Here is a 26466-nt window from a genome sequence, read left to right as displayed (position 1 = left end):
TAAAATGACGGGTAAAACCAATCATAAAACGTTAAGAATTAGCATTGTGCTGGAGGTCCTAGTCTGTGCAATCGGGCAAAAAAAAAAAAAAAAAAAAGAAAAAGAAAAAGGAAAAGGACTTAAGACTGTCGAGGAAGCAACTAAAATGTCTATTTGAAGATAACAAAATCATCTTTGTAGAAAACCCAGTGGACTGTACTTGGGCATAAATCTGACAGGATGTTGTATCATGTATACTGAAAACTACAAACATTGCAGAGAGAAGTTATAGTCAAATAAATGGGTACATGGATTAGAAGCCTCAATATTGTCAAGATGTGAATTTTATGCAAATTGATCTAGATTCAATACAACTCCAATCAAAGGCTCAGCAGTGTTTCTTTGTTGTTGATACAGGTCTAAATTTTATGTTATCTACTGAGAGATTTGATTTTCAGAATAGAGAACGCCTAAGAAAGAAAACCTACAGGGCTCAAGCAATTAAGCATCTGACTTTGGCTCAAGCATGACCTGAGTCCTGGGTCTGCACCTAGTAGGAAATCTGCTGTCCCTTACCCTCTGCCTGCCCTCCACCCCCAGCTCATGCTCTTGTTCAAATAACAAACTCTGAAAAAGAACGAATGAACGAACGAAACTAGAATGTCTAAATCAAAAGGGATTCCGAGAAAAGAGGTCAGTCCCTAAAACAAAATGAAGGATGGTAGCTTAAGATAGCTACAGGTACAGTGTCCAAACAGGAATAGAGGGATTTTTTTTTCTACTTCTCCATTCCTTCACATTTTATTAACAGATTGTTTCAGGGGTACAGGTCTGTGATTCATCAGGCTTCCACAACACACAGTGCTCACAACACATTTCACAATGTCCACCCCCGCCCCCACCCCAGCAACTGTCCTAAGATTAAAAGTCACTTAATGGGGGGCACTTGGGTGGCTCAGTGGGTTGGGCCTCTGCCTTTAGCTCTGGTCATGGTCTCAGGATCGAGTCCCCATCCGGCTCTCTGCTCTGAGGGGAGCCTTCTCTCCACCCCCCCCCCCCCCGCCTTGTGATCTCTGTCAAATAAATAAAAAAAAAAAAATCTTAAAAAAAAAGAAAGTCTCGGAGAGTAATGTTACAGAGCGGAGAGAGTGAGGAGGCTGCATCTGGCTCCCGCTCTCACAGCCATTGCAGTACATTGAGCTCCATAGAGACAGCGCCGGGGCAAGTGAGAGCCAGACAGGCACTGGGCGACTCTGTGCCTCGCTGAGGAAAATAATTAAACATGGGCAAAGGAGATCCTAAGAAGCCGAGAGGCAAAATGTCATCATATGCATTCTTTGTGCAAACTTTCCGAGAGGAGCACAAGAAGAAGCACCCAGATGCTTCAGTCAACTTCTCAGAGTTTTCTAAGAAGTGCTCAGAAAGGTGGAAGACCATGTCTGCTAAAGAGAAAGGAAAATTTGAAGACATGGCAAAGGCTGACAAGGCCCGTTATGAAAGAGAAATGAAAACTTATATTCCCCCTAAAGGGGAAACAAAAAAGAAGTTCAAGGATCCCAATGCACCCAAGAGGCCTCCTTCGGCCTTTTTCTTGTTTTGTTCTGAGTATCGCCCAAAAATCAAAGGAGAACATCCAGGCCTATCCATTGGTGATGTTGCAAAGAAACTGGGAGAAATGTGGAATAACACTGCTGCAGATGACAAGCAGCCTTATGAAAAGAAGGCTGCTAAGCTGAAGGAAAAATATGAAAAGGATATTGCTGCATACCGAGCTAAAGGAAAGCCTGATGCGGCAAAAAAGGGAGTTGTCAAGGCTGAAAAGAGCAAGAAAAAGAAGGAAGAGGAGGAGGATGAGGAAGATGAAGAGGATGAAGAGGAGGAGGAAGAGGAAGATGAAGATGATGAATAAGTTGGTTCTAGCGCAGTTTTTTTTTTCTTCAACTCACTCCTTTTAAAGAAAAAAATTGAAATGTAAGGCTGTGTAAGATTTGTTTTTAAACTGTACAGTTTCTTTTTTTGTATAGTTAACACACCACCGAATGTGTCTTTAGATAGCCCTGTCCTGGTGGTATTTTCAATAGCCACTAACCTTGCCTGGTACAGTATGGGGGTTGTAAATTGGCATGGAAACTTAAAGCAGGTTCTTGTTGGTGCACAGCACAAATTAGTTATATATGGGGATGGTAGTTTTTCATCTTCAGTTGTCTCTGATGCAGTTTCTACGAAATAATTGTTCTGTTAACTGAATACCACTCTGTAATTGCAAAAAAAAAAAAAAGTTGCAGCTGTTTTGTTGACATTCTGAATGCTTCTAAGTAAATACAATTTTTTTTATTAGTATTGTTGTCCTTTTCATAGGTCTGAAATTTTTCTTCTTGAGGGGAAGCTAGTCTTTTGCTTTTGCCCATTTTGGATCACATGGATTATTACAGTGTTTATCTTTTCATATAGTTAGCTGATAAAAAAGCTTTTGTCTGCACCCTGCATACTCATGATGAGGGTAATAAAAGTTGAATTGAGACAGTTTTCATCCATAACTGAAACTCAAATCTTGATCGATTGATACCAGATCTCTCATAGCCCAGTCACGTTTATAAAGTGAAGAGTAACCAGTCTAGTCACAGCATGGGATTAGTAGAATCAAACATTTTGAAAAGTCTGTCCTTGAAGGACTAAGAGAAAAGTATGTTCTAATCTTTACTTGAGGACTCTACATTCTTTAACTCCCATTACCATGTAATGGCAGTTATATTTGCAGTTCCCACATTAAAGACCTGAGAATGTATCCCCAAAAGCGTGAGCTTAAAATACAAGACTGCCATATTAAATTTTTTGTTGACATTAGTCCCAGCAAAGGCTCTGGAAAAAAAAAGGGCTGGCTGTAAATGTCTTCTCCTATTTATCTGAATATAGATTTCTTAGGAAACCTGACTTTCATTAAAGGTATTTTTAATTAATTGGGCCAACTTATAAAATGTATGCCACATTTAAAATCAGGTGTATTTTCCTACATTATAGTTTGCTCCTTTATGTAAGTCAAATAGACCTGAGGGAAGAAGACACTTAAAACTTTGTATTTCAGTATGAGTTACCTGATTTGAATTTGATTTCTCGTTACAAAACCCTAACCCATTCATTAGACTCATGTTTATCTACATAGCAGTTTAGGGAACAATTTGGCAATTTTGTGGTTTTTTGAGATTATCGTTCTCTTAAAGTGCCAGTGTTTTAAAATAGCGTTCTTGTAATTTTACACGCTTTTGTGATGGAGTGCTGTTTTGTTATATAATTTTGACTTGGATTCTTTCCATTTGCATTTATGTAATTTCAGGAGGAACTGAACATCTGAGTCCTGGATGATACTAATAAACTAATAATTGCAGAGGTTTTAAATATTAGTTAAAAAAAAAAAAAAAAAAAGAAAGTCTCTTATCGTTTGTCTCCCTCTCTGGTTTCTTATTTTTCTCCCGTTCCCCTATGATCATCCTCTGCCTTGTTTCTTAAATTCTGCATATCAGAGGGAAGATGATTTACTGTGTGTTTACCTAATATAATAAGTATATGCTGCATGTATATGGTGGGGGTATTACCTCATTTTCCATAATTCTAAGTCAAGACACACAAGATAAAAAGAACAAAACATGTTAGAGAAATATTGAGGTAAACAGAATAAAGTGGAAAGGGGCTGCCTTTACAGAGGCCATAGTCCTGGAATGGTCACGTCTGCCTTTCATAAAGTGTGTATGTATTTGTGTGGTGTGTGTGTGTGTGTGTATATATATATATATATAGGCAAAATATGTATGCAATACAGAAAAAAAATACTGGACTTTTATTGACAATTACTCTCCAATTGATCCCATAATTTGTCTATAGGACAAGCATTAAAACCACATTTTTAAACATTTTTCATTTAAATTCAATTAACAAACACATGTATTACTGGTTTCAGGGGTACAGGGCTGATTCATCTGTCTATATTATATAAAACCCAGTGCTCACTACATCATGTGCCCTCCTTATTATCAATCACCCAGTTACCCCGTCCCTCCACTCCCCTCCCACAACCCTGTTTGTTCCTATATTTTAACACTCTCTTATGGTTTGTCTCCCTCTCTGGTTTCATCTTGTTTTTCCTCTCTTCCCTATGATCCTCTGACTTGTTTCTCAAATTCCACTCATCAGTGAGATGTATGATAACTATCTTTCTCTAATCAACTTATTTCGCTTAGCACAATACCCTCTAGTTCCATTCACTTTGTTCCAAATTTCAAGATTTCATTCTTTCTGATGGCTGAGTCATAGTCCATCATACACACATACATACACACACACACTTCTTTATCCATTCATCTGTTGATGGGACATCTGGGCTCTTTCCACAGTCAGCTATTGTGGACACTGCTATGAACACTGGGGTGCAGATGTCCCCTTTTTCTATCTTTGGGGTAAATACCCAGTAGTACAATTGTTGCCTCACAGAGTAGCTCTATTTTCAACTTTTTTGGGACCCTCCAAACTGTTTTCCAGAGTGGCTGCACCAACCTGCATTCCCACCAACGGTGTAAGAGATTCCCCTTTCACTATATCTTCACCAACATCTGTCATTTCCTGACTTAATTTTAGCCATTCTGACTGGTGTGAGGCAGTATGTCACTGTGGTTTTGATTTGTATTTCACTGATAAGTGATGTTGAGAACATTTTCACATGAAATTGCTGCTGGCCACTTGGATGTCTTCTGCCATTTCTTGTTTGGACTATTCTTTGAGTGTTGAGTTTGGTAAGTTCTTTACAGATTTTGGATACCAGCCCTTTATCTGATCATGTTATTTACAAATACTTTCTCCCATTCTGTGTCTTTCCATTTTGCTGTCTCCTTTCTGTGCAAAAGCTTTTGATCTTGATGAAGTCTCAATAGTTCATTTTTGCCTTTGCTTCCCTTGCCTTTGGAGATGCGTCTAGCAAGAAGTTGCTGCAGCTGAGGTTGAAGAGGTTACTGCCTGTGTTCTCTAGGATTTTGATGGGTTCCTGTCTCACACTGAGGTCTTTCATTTTGAGTCTACCTTTATGTATGGTGTAAGGAAATGGTCCAGTTTTACTCTTCTGCATGTGACTGTCCAATTTTCCCAACACCATTTGTGGAAGAGTCTTTTTTCCCACTGGATGTTCTCCCCTGCTTTGTTGACGATTAGTTGACCATAGAGTTGAGGCTCCATTTCTGAGCTCTCTATTCTGTTCCATGGATCTGTGTGTCTGTTCTTGCGCCAGTACCATACTGCCTTGATGATTACATCTTTGTAATAGTTCAAGTCTGGAATTGTGATGCCACCAGTTTTGGTTTTCTTTTTAAACATTCCTTTAGCTATCTGGGGTCTTTTCTGGTTCCATACAAATTTTAGGATTATTTGTTCTGGTTCTGTGATAAAAGTTGATGGTATAAAAAAAAATAGTTGATGGTATTCTGATAGGGTTTAACTGAATGTATAGATTACCCCAGGTAGCACAAACATTTTAACATTTGTTCTTCCAATCCATTATCATGGAACATTTTTCCACTTCTTTGTGTCTTCTTCAATTTCTTTTAGGAGTGTTCTATAGTTTTCTGAGTAAAGATCCTTTATCTCTATGGTTAGGTCTACCCCTAAGAATCTTACGGCTTTTGGTGCAACCGCAAATGGGCATCAACTCCTTAATTTTTCTTTCTTCTGTTTCATTATAACCACATTTAAAAGAAAAGATAAAATCATTCTGGTTGTTTAAAGGGAAAACTAAAACTAAAACAAAAACTCAACAACAAAAACCACAACAGAACTGTTGAGACTGCATTCATTGGCTTAGTTTTACCTACCACCTGAAACAAACAACAAAAGTAAGAGTTTTACAATAATTCATCATTCAGAATCTGTCACTGTACAGATTTTAAGAGGTTTTGAGTCAGTTCCAGTATAGAAATAAGGCCAAAGTGTTTCTGTAAAATAATAGTCAAAAATAAAGAGAAGGGATCTATCACTCAAATTATAAAAAGAAATCTCACACAATTCAGAGTCTAAAAAAATGCCGATTTTTCTAGGTATTACTTTTGGCAGAAGATTAATTTTTTTAGGACCCAATGCAATATAATTACTCTGACTACATCGTCCAACACCCCATAATCCATCCTGTGCTAAAATTGGTTGCTTCTGATTCTTTCTCCTTCTGGGAAGAGAGTCTTTACAGACACCCACGATCCATTCAGGCTTATCTTTCACTTTCACCTCCCAATACTGCCTGCCAGAATTATAACCCCTAGAACCCAGAACAGCTGGACAGAGATAGAACCTCCTTGGGTTATGAGGTAAGTTATGCCTTTTATTTCCATACTGGACAGTTTTTCTATCTTCTGAGACAATAAGCTTACGATGTGCTGTTTCAGGATCGAGAATTAGATCCACCTGAAATCTGTTGATAATTTTATTTAGGCCAGAATATTGTGGAGCAAGATGGTAACCATATTCCTTTAATTGGAATGAAAAAGGCTCAGGGGCCTTTAAGGTTTTATACCTATGGTAGATACTTTTAACATCTGTCAGTAATTCCAGCTCTGATTTAGTAGATTTGCCCTCTATCTGCTTTGACAGATGTTTTAATGTGGAAAGATGACTTGAAAATGTTGTTAGGTTTTCATTTAGTTTTGTTAAAATATCCATTTCTTCATCTTGTAATTGCCGAAGAACAATCTCTTGCTCATTTTTGAGAAACAACAAAATTTGTTCAAATTCAGACTTTATTTCTTCTCTCCTACACTGTACCTTCTTCTTCAGTTCCGATGATTTCCTGCTTTGCATAGTTATCACCTTTTCAACTTGTTCTACTCTCTCCTTCCATGGTTCAATGCAATTCTGCAATCTTTTCCTATGATAAGGAGCAGCCTTCTCTATGGGCCAAATATAGTGACTCCGGTGATCAGTGGAGAAACTACACTGTGGACATAAAACTTCTAGGTCCTTCTGACAGAAAAATGTCAAAACCTGATTATGTTTTTCACACATAAGCTTCTCTTCCTTCCTCTTCCTCTTGCTTCTTCTTACTCGTAGTAGCTTAGCAATTTCAATCAAATTGCTCAATTGGGGATTGTTTGTGAATTTCCTTTCTGGAGAGCAGTAACGGCAAAAGGGGCAGGGGAATGTACCATTTAGATCCTTCCAGAACATACTGATGCAGGAGAGACAGAAGTTGTGCCCACAGTTGATGGTCACTGGTTCTTTCAAGTAGTCCAGACAGATGGGACAGCTGGCCCCCGTTTGGAGGTCTGCCAGGGCTGTCATAAACTCCATTGAGCCGTGAATAAAGGTGGTGAGTAAGGCAGTATATCCTTTAGTAAAGCTTGGCTCTCTATCGCTCAAGACCCAGCTAACGAACAGTGGATGATATCCTCCCACAGACCTTGAAAACTAACCAGCTTCCAGTTTCACTGGATTGGCATATTGATGATAGTCTATATAAACCTGTTCATCTCCCTGCCCCTTAGCTCTAGAGTCTTTTGCCAAGAATACTGCACAGGCTGCAGTCTATTGCATACTAGAACGTATCAGATGGGCTGCTGTTCTTCCCACTCAATGCTGTCAAGTCAGGCTTAATGACTTTCCTGTTCAAGAAAGCAGCTGTAGTAGCCCTGAAACAAATGATACATTATATGTTAATAAAAAAGCAAGCAAGCACCTGTAGGTCCAAGACTAGGAATCTTTCCTATGGGTGAGAAAAGACGATTAAGTTAAAAATATGACACCAGGGCGCCTGGGTGGCTCAGTGGGTTGGGCCGCTGCCTTCGGCTCGGGTCATGATCTCAGGGTCCTGGGATCGAGTCCCGTATCGGGCTCTCTGCTCAGCGGCGAGCCTGCTTCCCTCTCTCTCTCTCTGCCTGCCTCTCTGTCTACTTGTGATCTCTGTCTGTCAAATGAATAGATGGAATCTTAAAAAAAAAAAAAATGACACCACAATCACCAATGTATTAAAACAGTCACACAAGACTCATCAGTAAATGCTAAAATCATTGTGCAGAAGCTCTTGAAAAAAAAAAAAAAACAGGAATTTATAGTTATAGTCATTCATTTCACATATTTCAACAACAGCAGCAAAACCTGTAAGATATCCTTGCAAAAAAAAAAAACAAAAAAACTCCATCTCAATCCAGTCATAAGAAAACAAGCAGTCTAACTTAAATAGGGGGGCATTCTACACGACAATCAGTATGTATTCTTCAAAATGTAAATGTCATGAAAAACACAAAAAAGTTTCAGAAATATGACAGACAAAAATATACAATACCTGACTGAATCTGGGATCTTAAAAGAGAAACTAAAGGAATATTTCTGGGATAAATGGGAGAATTTTAGTTATGAACTACATTTCATATTCTATCAGTATTAAATTGTGTTAACATATTAATTTACCATAGGTAAGAAGTAAAAACATCCTTGTTCTGCAATATATACTTTGGGGGGCAGGGACACCATCTTGATGGTTGCAACTTACTTTCAGAAGGCTCAATAATTTTAAGATGTGTAACAAAAAGTTAGAAACTGGTGCATCTAAGCAAAAGGTTTACCTGAAGGTTTTTCTATAGGTTTGAAATGTTCGAAATAAGAGTTAGGGAGAGGGGCTCCTGCATGGCTCAGCCAGTTAAGCAACCACCTTTCATCTCGGGGTCCTGAGACTGAGCTCCATTTTGGGCTTCCTGCTCAGTGGGAAGTCTATTTCTCCCTCTCCCTGTGCTGCTCCCCCTTTGTACACTCTCTTGCTTGTGCAAAATCTTAAAAAATCTTAAAAAAATAAAAATTAGTGAGAAATTTCCCGGCTTGTTTTTAAGATACCCAACACACCTGGAGCACCTGGGTGGCTCAGTCAGTTAAGCATCTGCCTTCAGCTCAGGTCGTGGGATCGAGCCTTGCATTGGGCTCCCTCTGCTCAGCGGGAACCCTTCATCTCCCTCTGCTGGCCTCTTTCCCTCCCTCCTTCTCCCCCCACAGTAAGTAAAATCTTTAAAGAAAAAAGTCTATTACATTTGAATCCTGGTTCAGCTACTTAATGTACACTTCAGTAAAACCTGTGTAACTTTTTAAAATCCCATTTCTTTGATCTGTAAGAATGGGGATTATAACATTTATTTACTTCCTTATTTATTTATATTTTCCTTATTTGACAGCGCACACAAGTAGGGGGAGTGGCAGGCAGAGAGAGAGGGAGAAGCAGGCTCTCCACTGAGCAGGGAGCCCGATGCAGGGCTCAATCCCAAGGACCCTGAGATGATGACCCATGCCAAAGGCAGACGCTTAACTCGGGTGGCCCTATAACCCCCTTTTAAATAAGGAGATCACATAAATGGCAGCCAACGTGTCTACTGTTCTTGGCCAATAAGCTATTTATTAAATATTTTATTTTTCACATTATCCCAACATTCAACATGGGGCTTGAACCTGCAACCTCGAGATTAAAAGTCACATGTTCCACCTACTGAGTCAGCCAGGTGCCCCACCTTTCTATTTTACATTTATCTGAACTTGGATCCCATTTACTTATTAACACCCTTAAGTAACTTTCAATCTAGAATAGTGTCTTCTGCCTCTACCTTTGTCCTGGTAGACTATCCCAAGTTCTACATTTACCTACGGCTTCTTCTATATAATTTTAACTTATCCCTCATACCATCACTGTTTAAACGATTAAATCTTTCCTCTCAGTTAAACCTGTCAATAACTCACCAACAGTCAAGACAAAGCACTCCCCTTGGCTTACCATTCAGAGCCCTTCACCCTTCATACCTTATTATCTTCATCTTCACCTGCCTATGGTCCCTGAAAGCAGGTTTTTTTTTTTCTTTTCTTTTTTAAAAACAGAGATGTTATGTTCTCCTTCCTGCTTAAATGACTCAACTGGTTACATTACCTTTTCCTCCCGTCTTTTCTTGGGACTAAGTTCTGCTCCTTTTGGAGACTTCAACCAAGACAAATTTTCTCTGGTTTAGTATGTGTTAGGCACTAAGCTAGGATATTTCATGTAGTCACTGATTCAATTAAACTCTCCAAACAACCCTATAAATTAGGAGCTATTATCCTCAATTAGAGCTGTGAAAAACGAGTCTGCAATAATCTGAGTACACTCATACAACATTGCATTAATTGGCACGGTAATCACAAAGCTGTACTGTCCCTTCTTCATACTCCCAAAGTATCCTATGCATCCCTCTACATCTATTTCAAAGCAACTTATATTTTTCATATTTGATAGTCACAATTCTTCCCATTTGATAACATTCAAACACTTTTAGGAGGAAGGACAGAGCTTTATTGATTCTAGCACTATCACAGCAAAAATGTAACACACATGGAGAAGCAGCAATACCGGATAGAACTGGGTCTTCATCCAACTCTGCCACTTAACTAGCTGTGTGCCCTTGGCCAAATTAGTTTCTCTGAACTTCAGTTTTCTTTTCACAAAGAAAGAGATAATATTATCTCATATTGTAATTATTAAACGTGAAAATAAAATTAACGCACATGTCACAGTGCCTGCCATTTAACAAAGGTGCAATAAAAAGTATTATAAGATAGCTCATAAAGTCTCAAAAGCTCTCAGAAATCTAGCTGAAATCACATACTTCTTTTTTTTTAAAAAAAGATTTTATTTATTTGACAGACAGGAATCACAAGTAGGCAGAGAGGGAGGGGCAGGCTCCCCCCACCCCAGCAGAGAGCCCGATGCGGGGCTCGATCCCAGGACCCTGGGATCACGACCCAAGCCGAAGGCAGAGGCTTTAACCCACTGAGCCACCCAAGCGCCCCTGAAATCACATACTTCTATTACACATACAGGTATACCTTATTTTATCATGCTTTACAGGACTGTACTTTTCATATACTGAGTTTTTGTTTGTTTGTTTTAAAAAATTGTGGTTGAACGGATGAAGAGTTAGTAGCTGCTAATGCACAACAAGAAAAAAGTCATTTCTTGAGATGCAACCCACTCCTGGTAAAGGTGCTATGAAGACTGTTGAAATGGATTTAGAATATGCCATAACCTCAGCTGACAAAGCAGTAGCAAGGTTTGAGGACAGACTCCCAATTTTTAAAGAATTTCTACTCTGACTGCAATGCTATCAAACAGTATCACATGCAACAGAGAAATCATTCATGAAAGGAAGAGTCAAAGTGGCAATTTCTACTGCCTCATTTTAAGAAACTGCCACAGCCACCCCAACCTTCAGTAACCACCCCCCTGATCAGTCACCAGACATCAAACAGAAGCAAGATCCTCCACCAGCAAAAAGATTATAACACACTGAAAGCTCAAATGACGGTTAGCATTTTTAGCATTAAGTTATTTAATTAAAGTATGTACACTGATTTTTTTTAGACATAAGGCTATTGCACACTTAATAAACTAAAGTATAGGGCAAGCATAACTTTTATATGCACTGAGAAACAAAATTCATTTGACTTACTTTATGACAGTGGTCTGGAACTGATCCCACAGTATCTCTGAGCTGTGCGCATGGGCCTGTGTTGGCACTTAATATGAAAAGTACTGCCATTAAACCTAAAAGTTGCTATGTCTCATATAGTTGCTAAGTCCTTCATGACTGGTAAAGGTATTAGCTTCCACCAGGTTCACTATAATAATGTGATGTAGGAAATTTTCTTGTACTGAGTTTGGAGGCACAGGAGAGGAGCTTCAGAATTTTAAAATAAACTTTTAATTCTATATTAAAATACATTCAACTTGTAATAAATTCCAGTAACACAGAACTACATAACATAAAGCATAGTCTCTTCCAAGGTACTCTTCCTACTTGTCCACACTATGTTATAGGCTAATGACTAAGGCTTCAGTGACTTCTCATTCCGCTTAATACTTTCAAAATGGAGGGCACCTGAGTGGCTCAGTTGGTTAAGCATCTGCCTTTGGCTCAGGTCATGATCCCAGGGTCCTTGGATGGAGCCCCACATCAGGCTCCTACTTCTCCCCCTGCATGTGTACTCTCTTGCTCTCTGATAAATAAATAAAACCTTGAAAAACAGAAAAACAACTTTCAAAATGGGTACTTTTTTTTTTTTTAAAGATTTTATTTATTTGACAGAGATCACAAGTAGGCAGAGAGGCAGGCAGAGAGAGAGGAGGAGAAGCAGGCTCCCTGCTGAGCAGAGAGCCCGATGTGTGGCTCTATACCAGGACCCTGAGATCATGACCTGAGCCAAAGGCAGAGGCTTAACCCAATGAGCCACCCAGGCGCCCCTCAAAATGGGTACTTTTTAAAAAAAGTTTTTTATTTAAGTAATCTCTACATCACATGTGGCGCTCAAATTCACAACCCCGAGATGAATAACTGCAGGCTCCTCTGAGCCCCCAAAACAGGTACTTCTGAGTAAGCTAAGCTGTGGAGTGCACTGGGTTCAGGGTGAGGCTGAATAGAATGGTCAGAGATTAGAAAACTGGGGCTGAAGGAAGTTTTAAGAATCTTGCCCAATATAACAGTAAATTGAATTGCAAAGGATAATGGGAAAATAAAAATCAAGAAAAAATGTAACTTTTAAAAAAAGTATGTGCAAAAAAAGAGAACTCATAGGGTTCAAGGAACATAAAATAAATACTCACTTCAGGTATCACTGTGCCCCACTTTTTCCAAGTGCACACACTGGTCACTTTTCCCTACTTAACAGAATAAAGCCATTAACAGACTATAAAGTCAAAAGAACCAGCTTTGTGGGAACAGACTGCTACCACCCCAGTTAACTGTCCTTTTCTCTCTTCCCACTATAGTATGAGTCCCCTTTCTACTCCAAAACAGAATGGTGCTTCCAATCAATTCCCTAACTCTGTAGCTATACTGATCTTTCCAAATATAAATATAATCCTTTTATTTTCCACTTAATACATTCCACTAGTCCTTTATTGCTTTAAGAAAGTAGCCCTCAAACCTTAGATAGCATCAAGATTACCCAAACACCTTGGTAAAAGACTACTGGGCCAAATTCGCAGGTTCTGATTCAGCTGGTGTGTTTTATTTCTAAGTTCCCAGATGATGTTGCTGCTCAAGGGACCATAGTTTGTGAACTGCTGCTTTAAGAAAAATAGAGCTTTAAGACCCATCAAGATCTGGTCCTAGCCTGTTTGCCTAGCTCCGCACCCAATCATACATCATAATTCTGATTTGATTCTACAATAGTTTTTGAAATTCCTTAGAGGTTATGTCCAACTCTGCCAGACTGTGAGCTTCTTGGTGGGAAAGTGTCTCCAGTTTTATTCTTATTCTTGGGCAATATAATGGGTGCTCAAAAAGTATTTAATGAATAAAGAGAACCTGTGGTAGATTTCTAGCTCTCAGTTTCAACCACCATCACCTTGAATGATTCCCTAACATGCCTGAGCCTAAACCAGCTCATCTCAAGAGTTGAAATGGTTAATTCCTAATGGTAAGATCTTTGTGAGAGTTAAAGGATGTTTCAATTGACCAGGAGGTGTAGGCACTGTGGAGTAGTGGGTTTTTAAATGGTGGCTACCATTCCATTCTCTTAACTTCCCATCTCGCCTCCCACCTCTCTTCCACCAAAGACGATAATGCTTTGGCAATAATCCAGCAATTCACAATTCTCGTTCAAACCAACATCTTCTTGAAAATTTAACTGAAACAGGGCTACCACTCCCATCCTCATTCTACAGGTCTGAGAATAAGGAGCTGTCGTTTTCACAAGACCCTCGCCACATTGAGGAGACCAGGTCTTAGACAAGCTATGACCCCGAAGTCTGGCGCCCAGCAGATGCCGAGGAGACCCTTGCTCAGCTGAACCTCATGACACCAAACTCGGCTTACCTGGAACCGATGACGCACTCAGCACCTCTCAGACCAGAAACGCTGTGCCCCAGAGCCTGATTCAGCATTCAACAGAGAGCCCTAATCTGCATGAATGGGCAGGTTCTCGACAGAAGCGCGTCCGCGACCCTTGCGGTGATTGGCTACCCCTCCGGAAGTGGGTAGGTAATTGCCTGCGCATGCTCAATGTCCCTTAGTGGCCAAGGAGATTGGGAAGAGCTTTGCTGAGGGCGTTTCCTTCAGTAATCAGGCAGCTGTTGTCATCAACTGATTTTTCTCAATGGCAACCTTTTGTATATTCTTAAGATTTTTATTCCTGTGAGCAATTTGAGGATCACAGTAGGATTTCAGGTTGGTTTAAAAAAAAAAACGCTGAGTTTTGAGGCAGACGTGGTCACTTTGGGATGGCAGGTGAGGAGATAGTAAGCTTTGAGGTGAAAGAGCAGCAGTCACCTTAATGGATCAATTTGCATCTCTGTGGGTTAGTGGGTGGGTCCGTCCCACCCTGTAGAACTATGCCCCACCTCAACTCTGACTCACCCAAAGTCCCTTCTGAGGAAGTGTTATTTAAGGTGAAATTTAAGGAGTGGATTTGAGTTACCTCGGGAAATCTTTAATGTTGAAGGAGGAGCCAGTGAGGAGGCTGGTAACTCTAAAGAACTTGGTGAATGAAAGATTCTGTAGCCAAGGGTACAGAAGGGGGAAGTAGGGAGGGGTATGAAGTAGAAAAGATGGAAAATGGCTTTTGGGAAGCCAATGAGCTAGGCCAGAATAGCTGCTGCAGTACTTTTCAGGCAAAATGGAGAATTTTGATCTTTTTAAAGTCACTACGGTTTCATAGCGTAAAGAAAAGCCAGTGAAGCTTTTTTTTTTTTAGCTTTTTTTAATTTTTATTTTCAGTACATTAAATTTACTCATAAAAACATTCTAAAATGTACAGTTTTTCCTTTTTAACAAAGTATAATAAAACATAAAAACTTCAAAAGCAATACTTAACATTTACAATTCAAAATCAAATTAGCAGAATATTAAATATTTACAAAACTATATCTTTTAAAAATATTTATAAAGTTACATGCAATTTTGTAGAATTGACATAAAAGAATGGCTCAAAAATAGGAGAATTTTCCTTCATTCCTAAAAAGAAAATCTGTCCAAGATTAGCTGTGAAGATTCTCGAGTACACGGGGATTCTACAAGCCCCTCACATGCATTAAGTTTTTTTTTTTTTTTTAAGTAATCCCTGCACACAATATGGAACCTGATTTTAGGGATCTTATGTTCTACTGATGGAACCACCCAGGTGCCTTCGCCAGTGAAGCATTCTAAACCTTTACCATGATACAATAAAATTTGAATTTTGAAAGGAGAATTGGCTAAAATTCAGTGACTTAAGAATTTTGGGAAGTGGTGAGTGGTGGGAATTAAAATACAGGTGTGAAGGGCACCTGGGTCGCTCGGTCATTAAGCGTCTGCCGTTGGCTCAGGTTATGATCCCAGGGTCCTGGGATTGAGCCCCGCATCAGGCTCCCTGCTCAGTGGGGAACCTGCTTCTCCCTCTCCCACTCCCACTGCTTGTATTCCCTCTCTCACTGTCTCTCTCTCTCCATCAAATAAATAAAATCTTTAAAAAAAAATACGGGTGTGAATTAGAGATTCTTCACCAAATTCTGTTCTTGGGCTTCCTAAACCTTTTGAATTGCTGGTGGCAAGAGCTTACCCTCTTTTCCTTTGTTCTTTTATTGTGGGATGAGCATATGGTTTTAATTTAAATACTGTGAGATAGAAAATTTGAGTCATTTCCTATCACAGTTCATGACATAAAAAATTACTTATGACATTGGTATGACACTGAATCCTGAAAGGCTGGCCATGCTTTGTAGGGTACATCATGATCCAATCAGATAGGGCCAGCCTACCTGCTGTATGCTAATTAAGGAGTTGATCGTTATGCATGGATTTTCTTCTCAACGCATTGCTTTTAAGAATTATCATTTAAGGGGTGCCTGGGTGGCTCAGTCGGTTAAGCATCTGCTTTCCATTTAGATCATGATCCCAGAATCCAGATATCAAGCCCTGCGCGGGCGGGTCTCCCTGTTGAGCAGGGAGCTTGCTTCTCTCTCTGCCTGCTGCTCCCCCAGTTTGTGCTTTAAGGACTGAAACTCTTCCTAGTTGATCAGTGATCTAGTTTCTCAGCCAAAGATTATTTTTCATGCTTGTTATTCTCTGGATGCTTTGTATTCTTGGTCTTTGGCTGCTCCATCTTGTTTTAGCAACTTGCTCTTCCTCTGCCTGCCCTCATGCGTACAAGTAAAGGCCTGCAAAGGCACATGACAAAGTTTTAATATGTAGTATGAAACATATATATGTCTGTGTATATGTATGGGTACGTGTATTTGTTTGCTTCTGCATATAGAGAGGAAAAAGTGATGGTTAAGGTCTGGCTTTGGAACCAGGCTGGCAGGAATGTAAACCAAGCACTGCTTTGTGTAACCTTTGGCAGGTTATCTTTTTGTACCTGTTTCTCATCTAGCACACAGAAAATGGGGGTGGGGCGGTAACAATATGTAGAGAATAGGATATTTCACTCATGTCAAGGGCCCTGTGTCAAGCAATGACACAAACAGTCAGGGGTGTTGCAGCTGCCAGATAGCACTGAGACCAGTAGCAGTTGATGACACCCCAGAACTGATAAGCAGAAGCAAAGGAGGTTTGCAGGGGCCCAAGATTAATTAAATTCCTTTAAAAGGGGAGGATTTTGGCAGCAAACTGTCAGCTTCTTCAGACATTGACCCCTCTATGTCTGGCCACTTAAAAAAAGGCAGCTGCCACCAAAGGCTCTGCCTGACTGATCTCTGAACAGAACCGAGATCCTTCACTGCTTGAACATAATAAGCAGTAAGTGCCAAGAGCTGACCTGGACCAGATCCAAGACTTACCTCAACTACACACCCACAGACTGACTTCCCGTTTGGTTCGTTAACTTCCTACTCTCTGTCTTGTTTGTTGTATGACTTGTGTTGGGCTTTGTATGCCGTGTAAGTAGACAAATTAGTGCATGGTGAAATGTCATGGAGTTTGGAATCCTCAACCTGCTTTACAATTTTGTTAACCTTGCTTTATGACTGAATAAAGCTGACATTGTGGAAAGACACAAATGTGTGTGTCTTCATAGCATGCTCATGACACAGTACAATTTGACTTCTTGGAGACTAAATGAGATTTTTAAAAAAAGATTTTATTTATTTATTAGACAGACAGAGATCACAAGTAGGCAGAGAGGCGGACAGAGAGAGAGGGGGAAGCAGGCTCTCTGCTCAGCAGAGAGCCCGATGTGGGGCTCGATCCCAGGACCCTGAGATCATGACCTGAGCTGAAGGCAGACGCTTAACCCACTGAGCCACCCAGGTGCCCCGATTAAATGAGATTTTTATGAGCTAAACCACTAACATCTGACATGTCTGGGGTGGCTCAGTTGGTTAAGTGTTTGCCTTCGGCTCTCATCATGATCTGCAGGTCTGGAGATTGAGTCCTGTGTTAGGCTCTCTGTTCAGCAGGAAGTCTGCTTCTCCCTCTACCCCCCCACTTGTTCTCCTTCTCGCTCTCAAATGAATGAATAAAATCTTAAACACATGCACGCACTATATAAATTCATCTGAAATGCCTATTTCTGTTTCCCTGAGAGCAGAAATGAGATTTAGAAGCAGCAGGTATAAGTGGCCCATATTGTTTTCTTTCATTTGTAAAGCTCTTTCTTTTTTCTTTCCTCTTCTTCCCTCTTCTTCTTCTCCTTCTTTTTTTTTTTTTTTTTTTGACTGAACTAAGTGGCTTTATTGGGGGAAAATCTGGATTACAATGGATTTAAGAGTTGGCATTGGGGCCTTTTGTCTTGCCAAAGGCGGGCACAACATTCACAGAGTGCCAGTCGTCCTGCATCTGCCGCTTCGCTCTGCCTGTCTTCTTTCTCTCCTGCTTGGCCACCTTGGGAGTCTTCCTTCTTCTTTTCCCAGTGCAGGCCAGAGAACCATGGACTTCGCCTCCAAGCATGCGGTGGGCTTCTTCAGGGTGGTCAGAGCTGCCACTACACACTGATTGAGGGTAGCCTCAGCCTCTAGGGGTAGGCCTGCCAGGAGCTCAACCTGATCTTCTGGAGTGATACCCTCCAGCAAGGCTACATGAACCTTAATCTGGGCGACCATCTCTTGTCCAGTCACCTCCAGGGTGTGTCACTCTTGGGCACGGAGAGAGAGTTGCGTGTCCATGACTGAACCACAGCCACTGCAGCCACTGCCTTGAAGATGGAGTTGAGAAAGAGCCGTATCATTTGTAAAGCTTAAAAAACAAAAACAGAAACAAACAAACAAAAAAACTAAACTAAACTAAAATCTATGGGCCTGGGATGCCTGGGTGGCTCAGTGGGTTAAGCCTCTGCCTTTGGCTCAGGTCATGATCTCAGGGTCCTGGAATCGAGCCCTGCATCAGGCTCTATGCTCAGTGGGGAGCCTGCTTCCCTCTCTCTCGCTGCCTGCCTCTCTACCTACTTGTGATTTCCATCTGTCAAATAAATAAATAAAAGCTTTTAATTAAAAACAATAGTTAAAGCCAACAGAATGATTTCCAAGTTTCCTTGAAAGCGCAGAAGGAATTAATCCAAACTTTGTTGAATTAAGTACGAATCACACAGATGGACACACAGGGTTCTGGCTAAGTAAGCTGAAGTAGTGACCACCACAGCGATCTATCTCCAAGAGGGGGCAAAAATCTACACACTAGAAAATTTGCTCCAGTTTTCGGTGGCAGGTCAGGAAACTACTTTTTATTCCATGTTATTATAAAATACGTGGCTTTGATAATTTAAAACTCCTCTTATAGGCTAATACTTAAGAGCACATTTTGGAAGGCACTTGGATTTGCATTCCAGCTGTATCAGTTTGCTACCTGTGTGATTTTAGTTTACTTCCATTTTCTAACTTTCAGTTTCTTCATCTAAAAATGGGTGGGTGCCTGGGTGGTTCAGTTGGTTAGGTGTCTGTGTTTGGCTCAGGTCTTCCCTTCTGATGCTCTTTCTCTGTCAAATAAATAAAATCTTTTAAATAAATAAAACAGGCAAAATAATGCTTAATCCAATAGTTATAGGGAAACTACTTTGCAAAAGACTGAGTCCCTTCTTTCCTCCCTCCCTCCTCTCCCTTTTTAGCAAGTGCACTTTTAATTTATTTTTTTAAAAGATTATTTATTTATTTTACAGAGAGAGATCACAAGTAAGCAGAGAGGCAGGCAGAGAAAAAGAGGGAAGCAGGCCCCCCACCAAGCAGAGAGCCCGACTCGGGACTCCATTCCAGGACCCCGAGATCATGACCCGAGCTGAAGGCAGCGGCTTAACCCACTGAGCCATCCAGGCGCCCCTTATTTGTTTATTTTTAAAAGAGTTTATTTACTTATTTGCTTGTCAGAGAGTGAGCAAGCGCACAAGCAGGGGGGGAATGGCAGGCAGAGCAGGCAGAGGGAGAAGCAGGCTCCCTGCGGATAAATCGGCCCAATGTGGGACTCAATCCCAGGACCCTGGGATCATGACCTAAGCTGAAGGCGAATGCTTAACCGACTAAGCCACCCTGTGGCTCACACTTTTTTAAGTTTTTAAAGACGTGTTTATTTGTAGAGAGAGAGAGAGAAAGAGCATGCATCAGAGGGGTGGGGCAGAGGAAGAGGTAAGGAGAGAGAATCTCAAGCAAATTCCCCACCAAGAGGGGAGCCTGATGCAGGGCAATTCACAATCCCGAGATCATGACCCAAGCTGAAATCAAGAGTCGGATGCTTAACTGACTGAGCCACTGAGGTTCCCCTCAAGTGTACTTTTATTTTTTATTTTTATTTTTTTTAAAAGATTTTATTTATTTATTTGACATACAGAGATCACAATTAGGCAGAGGGGCAGGCAGAGAGAGAGGAGGAAGCAGGCTCCCTGCCGAGCAGAGAGCCAGATGTGGGACTCCATCCCAGGACCCTGGGATCCTGACCTGAGCTGAAGGCAGAGGCTTTAACCCACTGAACCACCCAGGCGCCCTTCAAGTGCATTTTAAAATTAAATGGTAAACCTAAGTAATATGTATTTTTTTTCTTTAGAGAGTGGGGAGGCAACTAGGGAGTAGGAGAGAGGGAATCTTAAGTAGGCTTCAGGCCCAGTGCAGAGCTTGATCTCACAACCCTGAGATTGTGACCTGAGCTGAAATCAAGATTGAGCCACCCTGGTGCCCCTCCTAAATTAATACTTTTTAAAAAGAGGCTCAGATACTTTGAAAACAACATGGACAACAATCATCTACAATCTCATTACAGGGAAGGCTATTTTAACAGAAGGTACCCTGTTTTGTGTTTTTTTTTTTTTCCCTAAAGATTTTATTTATTTATTTGACAGAAAGATCACAAGTAGGCAGAGGCAGGCAGAGAGAGAGGGGGAAGCAGGTTCTCCGCAGAGCAGAGAGCCCGATGTGGGGCTCTATCCCAAGACCATGAGATTGTGACCTGAGCGGAAGGCAGAGACTTTAACCCACTGAGCCACTCTGGTGCCCCTGTTGTTTTTGTTTTTGTCACATTATAAATTTGGAAGTTTTTTATTTTTCAAAGCTAGCATTATTAAAATATCTTACCAAATACTAAAGAATTAGAAATATTTTTGTTTTGGTTTACTTGTTGTATTTGAACTTTCCATGATACTTATGGCTCAGTTTATACAAGTTGTACTTAGTTAAGCGTAACTCTGAGTTATGAAACACAAAAATTTTATTAACACCTCAATGGAAGAAAAAATAGTATGGAAACTAATATAGTAACACATGCTCCCAGGACATGTTACATTAAAAATAGAAAAATGGATACATACCAAAATATTCTTTACTTTTACCCATTACCAAAGTAAAAACTTTTGAGAATATTCTATAGCCACTTACTACATAGCAAGTGATACAAAGCGGTTGATATACAGTATATGAGAACTTGTAAAAACTGGGTTTTGTAATATTCCTAAATATGTAGTGAGATGGCGGCATAGGTAGTTCTTGTGGATTCCCAGCGTAGTCAAGTAACAAACTTCCAGATAAGGCTGAGGGCTTTTCTGCAGAGCAGTTGAAAGGGACGAGCTTCAAGCCAACCTCACCACCACTTACTGAGACTCCTTGGAATCCCATTATGATTTTATAGTAGGATGAGAGCTTAGATGTAAAAAGATGCCACAGCTAGTACCCAATGTTCTTTCCATGAACATTCTGGCCGGGTGGAAGCCAACAATGGAAAATGGGATACAGACCTAGGGTTTACAGAGTGAGGTCATTTTGGGAAGTGAGAACAAAGAGAAGAAACAAAGCCTGGAATGCGACTTCAATATGCTAAAATAAGGTTCTTCTTACTGAATTAGAATTACTCATTTTTTCCCTTTGCTTCAGGCTCTAACATGGCTTGGTTGATCCTGTCTTTATTTAAAAAACTGATATTTTGCTCATCATGCATTTTTTTTGGTTTTTTTATTCTTCTCAAAAATGGTGTTAAACCATTACTTGTTTAGTGAGGTTTTGAGCACGCCCTTAAATTTTTTGTCCACATATTCTAGTGCTGGCTCTGGGAAGGAATAAAAATAGTACAAAAATAGAACCAAAGACTGCACTGATATCAGAGTTTGGAAGGAACTAAGCCAAGAGAGAGGATCAACTCTTACTTGGTCCACTCGTTGCCATCTGCTCCACTTCCCTGACTCACCTCGTGGCCCCAAATTGGGGTGGCACCATTGCTTCTGATCCCCTTAACCATCTTGATTAAACTATGTAAAATCTATTTTCCTTTGTGTTCTGAAAATGTTAGCAATTACAAAGAACTTTTAACTGAAACTTTTATAAAAAATAGTAAATATCAAATTGATCAAATTGTAGGGGAAGTTAAGTTTAAAGTATACATATTTGACATCCTCTGTCTCCCCCTCCATCTCATCAGTGACTAAATTTGGCTCCATTATCATGGATTTGTTCTGGTATGCCACTTCCAGTGTACATGTGACTGGTTGTTGAGTTTTTATAGATTTTTAAAGAATCTTTGCCCTTACCCTGGTAATCCTGAATTAAGTAATAAAAAAAGCTCGCAGTGGCAGAGTATGTATCGAGGATGTATAACCTTAAATGCCACAACTGAAAGCAATAAAAAATGAAAATAAAGACAAATATCAGAAGCATTTCTGCCATGCTGTGCTCAACACTCTGAACATTTCTTATACAAAGTGAAGACAACTAGACACTCGAATGTTTATTGAAAACTTAAAGTTGTTTGGGCAGAAATCTGCAACCATTTAATTACAATGATATGGCTAGTTTTTAGCTTTGTGAGTCTGTACTTGAAAAAGTGTGGGCTTGTATTCAAAAAGACAGTATCTGAACTGTAGTTTTTTTTTAAGATTTTATTTATTTATTTGACAGACAGAGATCACAAGTAGGCAGAGAAGCAGGCAGAGAGAGAGAGGAGGAAACAGGCTCCCCACTGAGCAGAGAGCCTGATGTAGGGCTCAATCCCAGGACCCTAGGATCATGACCTGAGCCAAAAGCAGAGGTTTTTAAACCCACTGAGCCACCCAGGCACCCCTGAACTGTATTGTTTTCTTTTTTTGGTACAAAATATATAAACAAGTACATGTTTATTTATTTATTTATTTTAAACAAGTACGTTTTAAACATAAATATAACTGATAACAGCTTCTGTTTCTACTGAAATGCACTTGTGTAAAGGAATTACAATTTATCCAGAAAATTATTTAGAATTTCCCCTAAATACCCAATTTAAATGAGGTAATACATTTCATAAAACATCTTTTGTGTTTAAAGTTAATTACAGTGTTTACAGTACTTTCCATTCCAAAAGATACCATTAATAAGCAATGGAAGGGAGACAAATTCTGTGATTTCAGAATTTCTATCTCAAATTCTTTATAGTATACCAATCCCAAACTTTATCTTCCACTCTACGATGTTTACAAGCAAAATTTTTAATCAAGATTTCATAAATTTCATACCTGAAATTAACTTACAGTAAAATAAAAACTTTATGGCATTGAGCTAACTTTAGTCTTTTAATAAATACAAATTAAGAGTGTATTTAACAACTTGGGAAGACCTCACACTGGGAAGGAAATAAAACACTGGCTTCTTATAATTACATGATGAGAGACAGATTCAGAAATTAACATCTTAGTATTTTAAACTTTCTTTTATGACTTTATGGATACTGTTCAAAATAAAAAATACTTTCATAAACATTAAAGCCTATAATATAAAATTGATAGCAATTAATAGCTTCTTTCTTAGTTTCACTATATAAATAATCAATGAACCAATTAATGTATCTTTATTCTGTAAAGCCAAACGGTCAAAGCATTTGATTAGAGATTTAGCATTTTTGGAAAAAAATCACTCAAACATATACAAATGTATATAAACATTTTAATACTTGTGGAGAATTACAGAATTATGAAAGAAAAATTTTAATCCTTGTACTAAGACATTAAAAAGTTTTCATTTTAACTCCTCTAGGAATAGTAATGTGCAGAAAAAGATAAGAGATTTTTATTATACAAGCAAATAATTGTGCTTCAGACTGGAATTGCTTTTGAATTTGTTATTTTCCCCTTTAAAGAGAAACCAGGAAGAGAATCCTGTAAGACTAATAAACCATCCCAGGTACTTTCAAATGATTCCTTTTTGACAGGAACTTCTAAGCAATCACACTATGGTGTAGGTGGGTATCTTTCCTTCATTCCTCTTCTGGTAGACCAGGTACGATTATCTAGAGAAGGTCTACACTGGGAAGGCAAAGGAGAAAGAAACATAGTAAGAAATGCTATCCAGCAGACCAATTTACCCATGCTAAATTTTTTTAAATAGATAATGAGTTATGAAAATTTACCAATGTTTTTCAGTACTGAGAGTTAACTCTCAGTATACTTTGTATTTTCTTACCTTTTAATATAGGTATTATATTTCTCTATTTCTTCAAGTCTGAATTTATGTTATTAAAGAGATTTTTTTCATTGAATTATTTTTCACCTAATCTCTATTTACTCAGTGACCCACATGAGCAGTCCCAGCTATTTTTCTTAGTATTTTGGATTTTGATTCTTGATATTTATACTAGCTAAGATAATTTATGTGGAGCAGGTCAACAAAAACATATGAGAACCAGTATCTTTTTTCAAGTAGGCTCCATGCTCACAATCCCTAAGTCAAGAGACACGTCTGGGGTGCCTGGATGGCTCAGCAAGTTAAGCGTCTGCCTTCAGCTCAGGTCATAATACAGGGTTTTGAGATAGAGCCCGGGATCAGGCTCCTTTCTCAGTGAGGAGTCTGCTTCCTCTGCCTCCACCTGCCACTGCCTCTGCTCCTGCTCCCTTTTTTTTCACTGTCAAATAAATAAATAAATAAAATCTTAAAAAAAAAAAGAGTTAAATGCTCTACTGACTGAACCAGTCAGGCACCCCCAGAACCAGTATCTTAATTCGGGTATTTTAACAGATAAAATGGTCCCTAGAAATCTTTAATGTTATGAAACTATTTAAGTTAATACTTAGCAATAACTCTTAAATATATGGTAGGGCAATATGTAACTGATTTTTTTTTTAAGATTTTATTTATTTATATGACAGAGAGAGATCACAAGTAGGCAGAGAGGCAGGCAGAGAGACAGAGAGGAGGAAGCCGGCTCTCCGCCGAGCAGAGAGCCCGATGCAGGACCCTGAGATCATGACCTGAGCCGAAGGCAGAGGCTTAACCCACTGAGCCACCCAGGCGCCCCTAGGTATCCATGTTTAAAACACGCACAGCCTAGAGGCACCTGGCTGGCTTAGTTGGTAGAGTGAACAATTCCTGATTTCTTGGGGATCATGAATTCAAACCCCACAGTAGGTGTAGAGCTTACTTAAAAGGCAAGAAAGTACAAAGACTAGAGGGTTCTTAAATGATGGTACAAGGAGCCCTGTGACCCTTCCTCCTGATGAAACAATCTTAGCTGGTGAAAAAAAATGTTTTTAAGTTAGTTCGTTTGTTTATAATCTCTATACCCAATATAGGGCTCAAACTCACAACCCCAAGATCAAGAGTTATATGCTCTTCTGATTGAGCTATTTTCTTTAAAAAAATTATTTAAAGGAGTGCCGCTCCTTTAAATAATTAGTTGGCTCAGTTGGTTAAGCATTGGGCTCTTGACAGCTCAGGTCCTAATCTAGGATTTTGAATTCAAGCCCCATGTTGGGTTCCACATTGAGTATGGAGCCTGCTTAAAAAAAAGTCTTTGAAGTCTCTGGAAATTAAGGGAATAGAGCAAATGGAAACATTGATTCAAGTGGTATAAATTAAATGTTTGTGTGCCCCCAGATTCAGGTATTTAAATCTAATTTGCGGGCGCCTGGGTGGCTCAGTGGTTTAAGCTGCTGCCTTTGGCTTGGGTCATGATCTCAGGGTCCTGGGATCGAGTCCCACGTCAGGCTCTCTGCTCGGCAGGGAGCCTGCTTCCCTCTCACTCTCTCTGCCTGCCTCTCTGCCTACTTGTGATCTCTCTCTGTCAAATAAATAAATAAAATCTAAAAAAAAAAAAAAAAAAAAAAAAAAAAAGGGACGCCTGGGTTGCTCAGTTGGTTAAGCAGCTGCCTTCGGCTCAGGTCATGATTCCAGTGTCCTGGGATCGAGTCCCACATTGGGCTCCTTGCTCAGTGGGGAGCCTGCTTCTCCCTCTGACTCTGCCTGCCACTCTGTCTGCCTGTGCTCCCTCTCTCCCTCTCTCTCTCTCTCTGACAAATAAATAAAATCTTTAAAAAAATAAATAAATAAATCTAATTTGCAGTGTGATGGTATTTGGAGGTAGGGCCTTTAGGAAGTGAGCTGGGATTAGTGCTCTTCCGAAGCAGAATCCAGAGAGCTCCTTAGCGCCTTCCACCATGTGAGAAGATGGAGATCTATGAACCAGCCTCCAGAACTGGGAGAAATACCACCTAGCCTACAGTACTTTGCTATAGCACCCTGAATAGACTAAGACATCAGAAAAATCCACTAATAACAAGAACTGGAAATGGTAAATAAGAAGGCTAATATAATAACTCTATTATAAACATGTATTTCTTCTCCTTCCTTCTCTCCGCCTTGAAGGACCTAAAATTGTGGAAAGTAATGATTTTAACAAATTTGTATGTGTAACATATATAGATATGTATAACTGTAGTGAAATTAAAAAGAAAGCGAATAAAAAAAAAAAGAAAGCGAATACAGCTATATAGGTATTTCTGTATCTCGTGGACTTAAAAAATAGCATAATCTGAGGAAGATGCTGATAAATTAGTATACTGTTTAAGTCCTAGAGCAACTGCTAAGAAAGTAAAATATTAGATATACAGTTGACCCTTGAACAACATGGGTATGAACTACACAGGTCCACTTATACATCGATTCTTTTTTGATATGATTCTATAAATCTATTTTCTATTCCTCATGATTTTTTTAAAAAGATTTTTATTTATTTTTTGAGAGCGAGAGCAGAGAGTGGGGGGAAGAGCAGAGGCAGAGGCAGAGGGATAAGCAGACTCTGCACTGAGTGTGGATCCAGAAGAAGATCTCAATCTCATAAT

General features: G+C 39.6%; 3 protein-coding genes and 1 pseudogene across 8 annotated transcripts in view; 1 reads left to right on the top strand and 3 right to left on the bottom strand.

Annotated features, from left to right (window-relative positions):
• The first annotated feature begins 1142 nt into the window (after window positions 1-1142).
• Window positions 1143-1888, top strand: LOC123936754 (high mobility group protein B1-like). The gene has a single exon (XM_045997305.1). It carries the CDS (start codon window positions 1262-1264, stop codon window positions 1886-1888), a length of 627 nt encoding a protein of 208 aa, XP_045853261.1. The 5' UTR covers window positions 1143-1261.
• Window positions 1889-5871: 3983 nt separating this feature from the next.
• LOC123937566 (tripartite motif-containing protein 60-like) lies at window positions 5872-7293 on the bottom strand. Its single transcript, XM_045998521.1, has one exon. It carries the CDS (start codon window positions 7291-7293, stop codon window positions 5872-5874), a length of 1422 nt encoding a protein of 473 aa, XP_045854477.1.
• Window positions 7294-17169: 9876 nt separating this feature from the next.
• On the bottom strand, window positions 17170-18146 carry LOC123937377 (annotated as a pseudogene).
• Window positions 18147-18869: 723 nt separating this feature from the next.
• APELA (apelin receptor early endogenous ligand) overlaps window positions 18870-26466 on the bottom strand; it is a 28279-nt gene continuing 20682 nt past the window's right edge. For 3 of the 6 annotated variants that reach the window (XR_006816182.1, XR_006816183.1, XM_045987479.1), the window contains one exon: window positions 23558-23655. The gene's annotated coding sequence lies outside the window, so the exon portion shown is untranslated. Of the gene's footprint in view, window positions 18892-23557; window positions 23656-26466 lie in introns of those variants that run through there. The other 3 variants (XR_006816184.1, XM_045987502.1, XM_045987520.1) reach the window with 2 other exon arrangements.

Source organism: Meles meles, chromosome 2, assembly GCF_922984935.1.
Source record: "Meles meles chromosome 2, mMelMel3.1 paternal haplotype, whole genome shotgun sequence".
Lineage (NCBI taxonomy): Eukaryota > Metazoa > Chordata > Mammalia > Carnivora > Mustelidae > Meles > Meles meles.
This window is presented reverse-complemented; position numbering and strand designations above follow the sequence as displayed.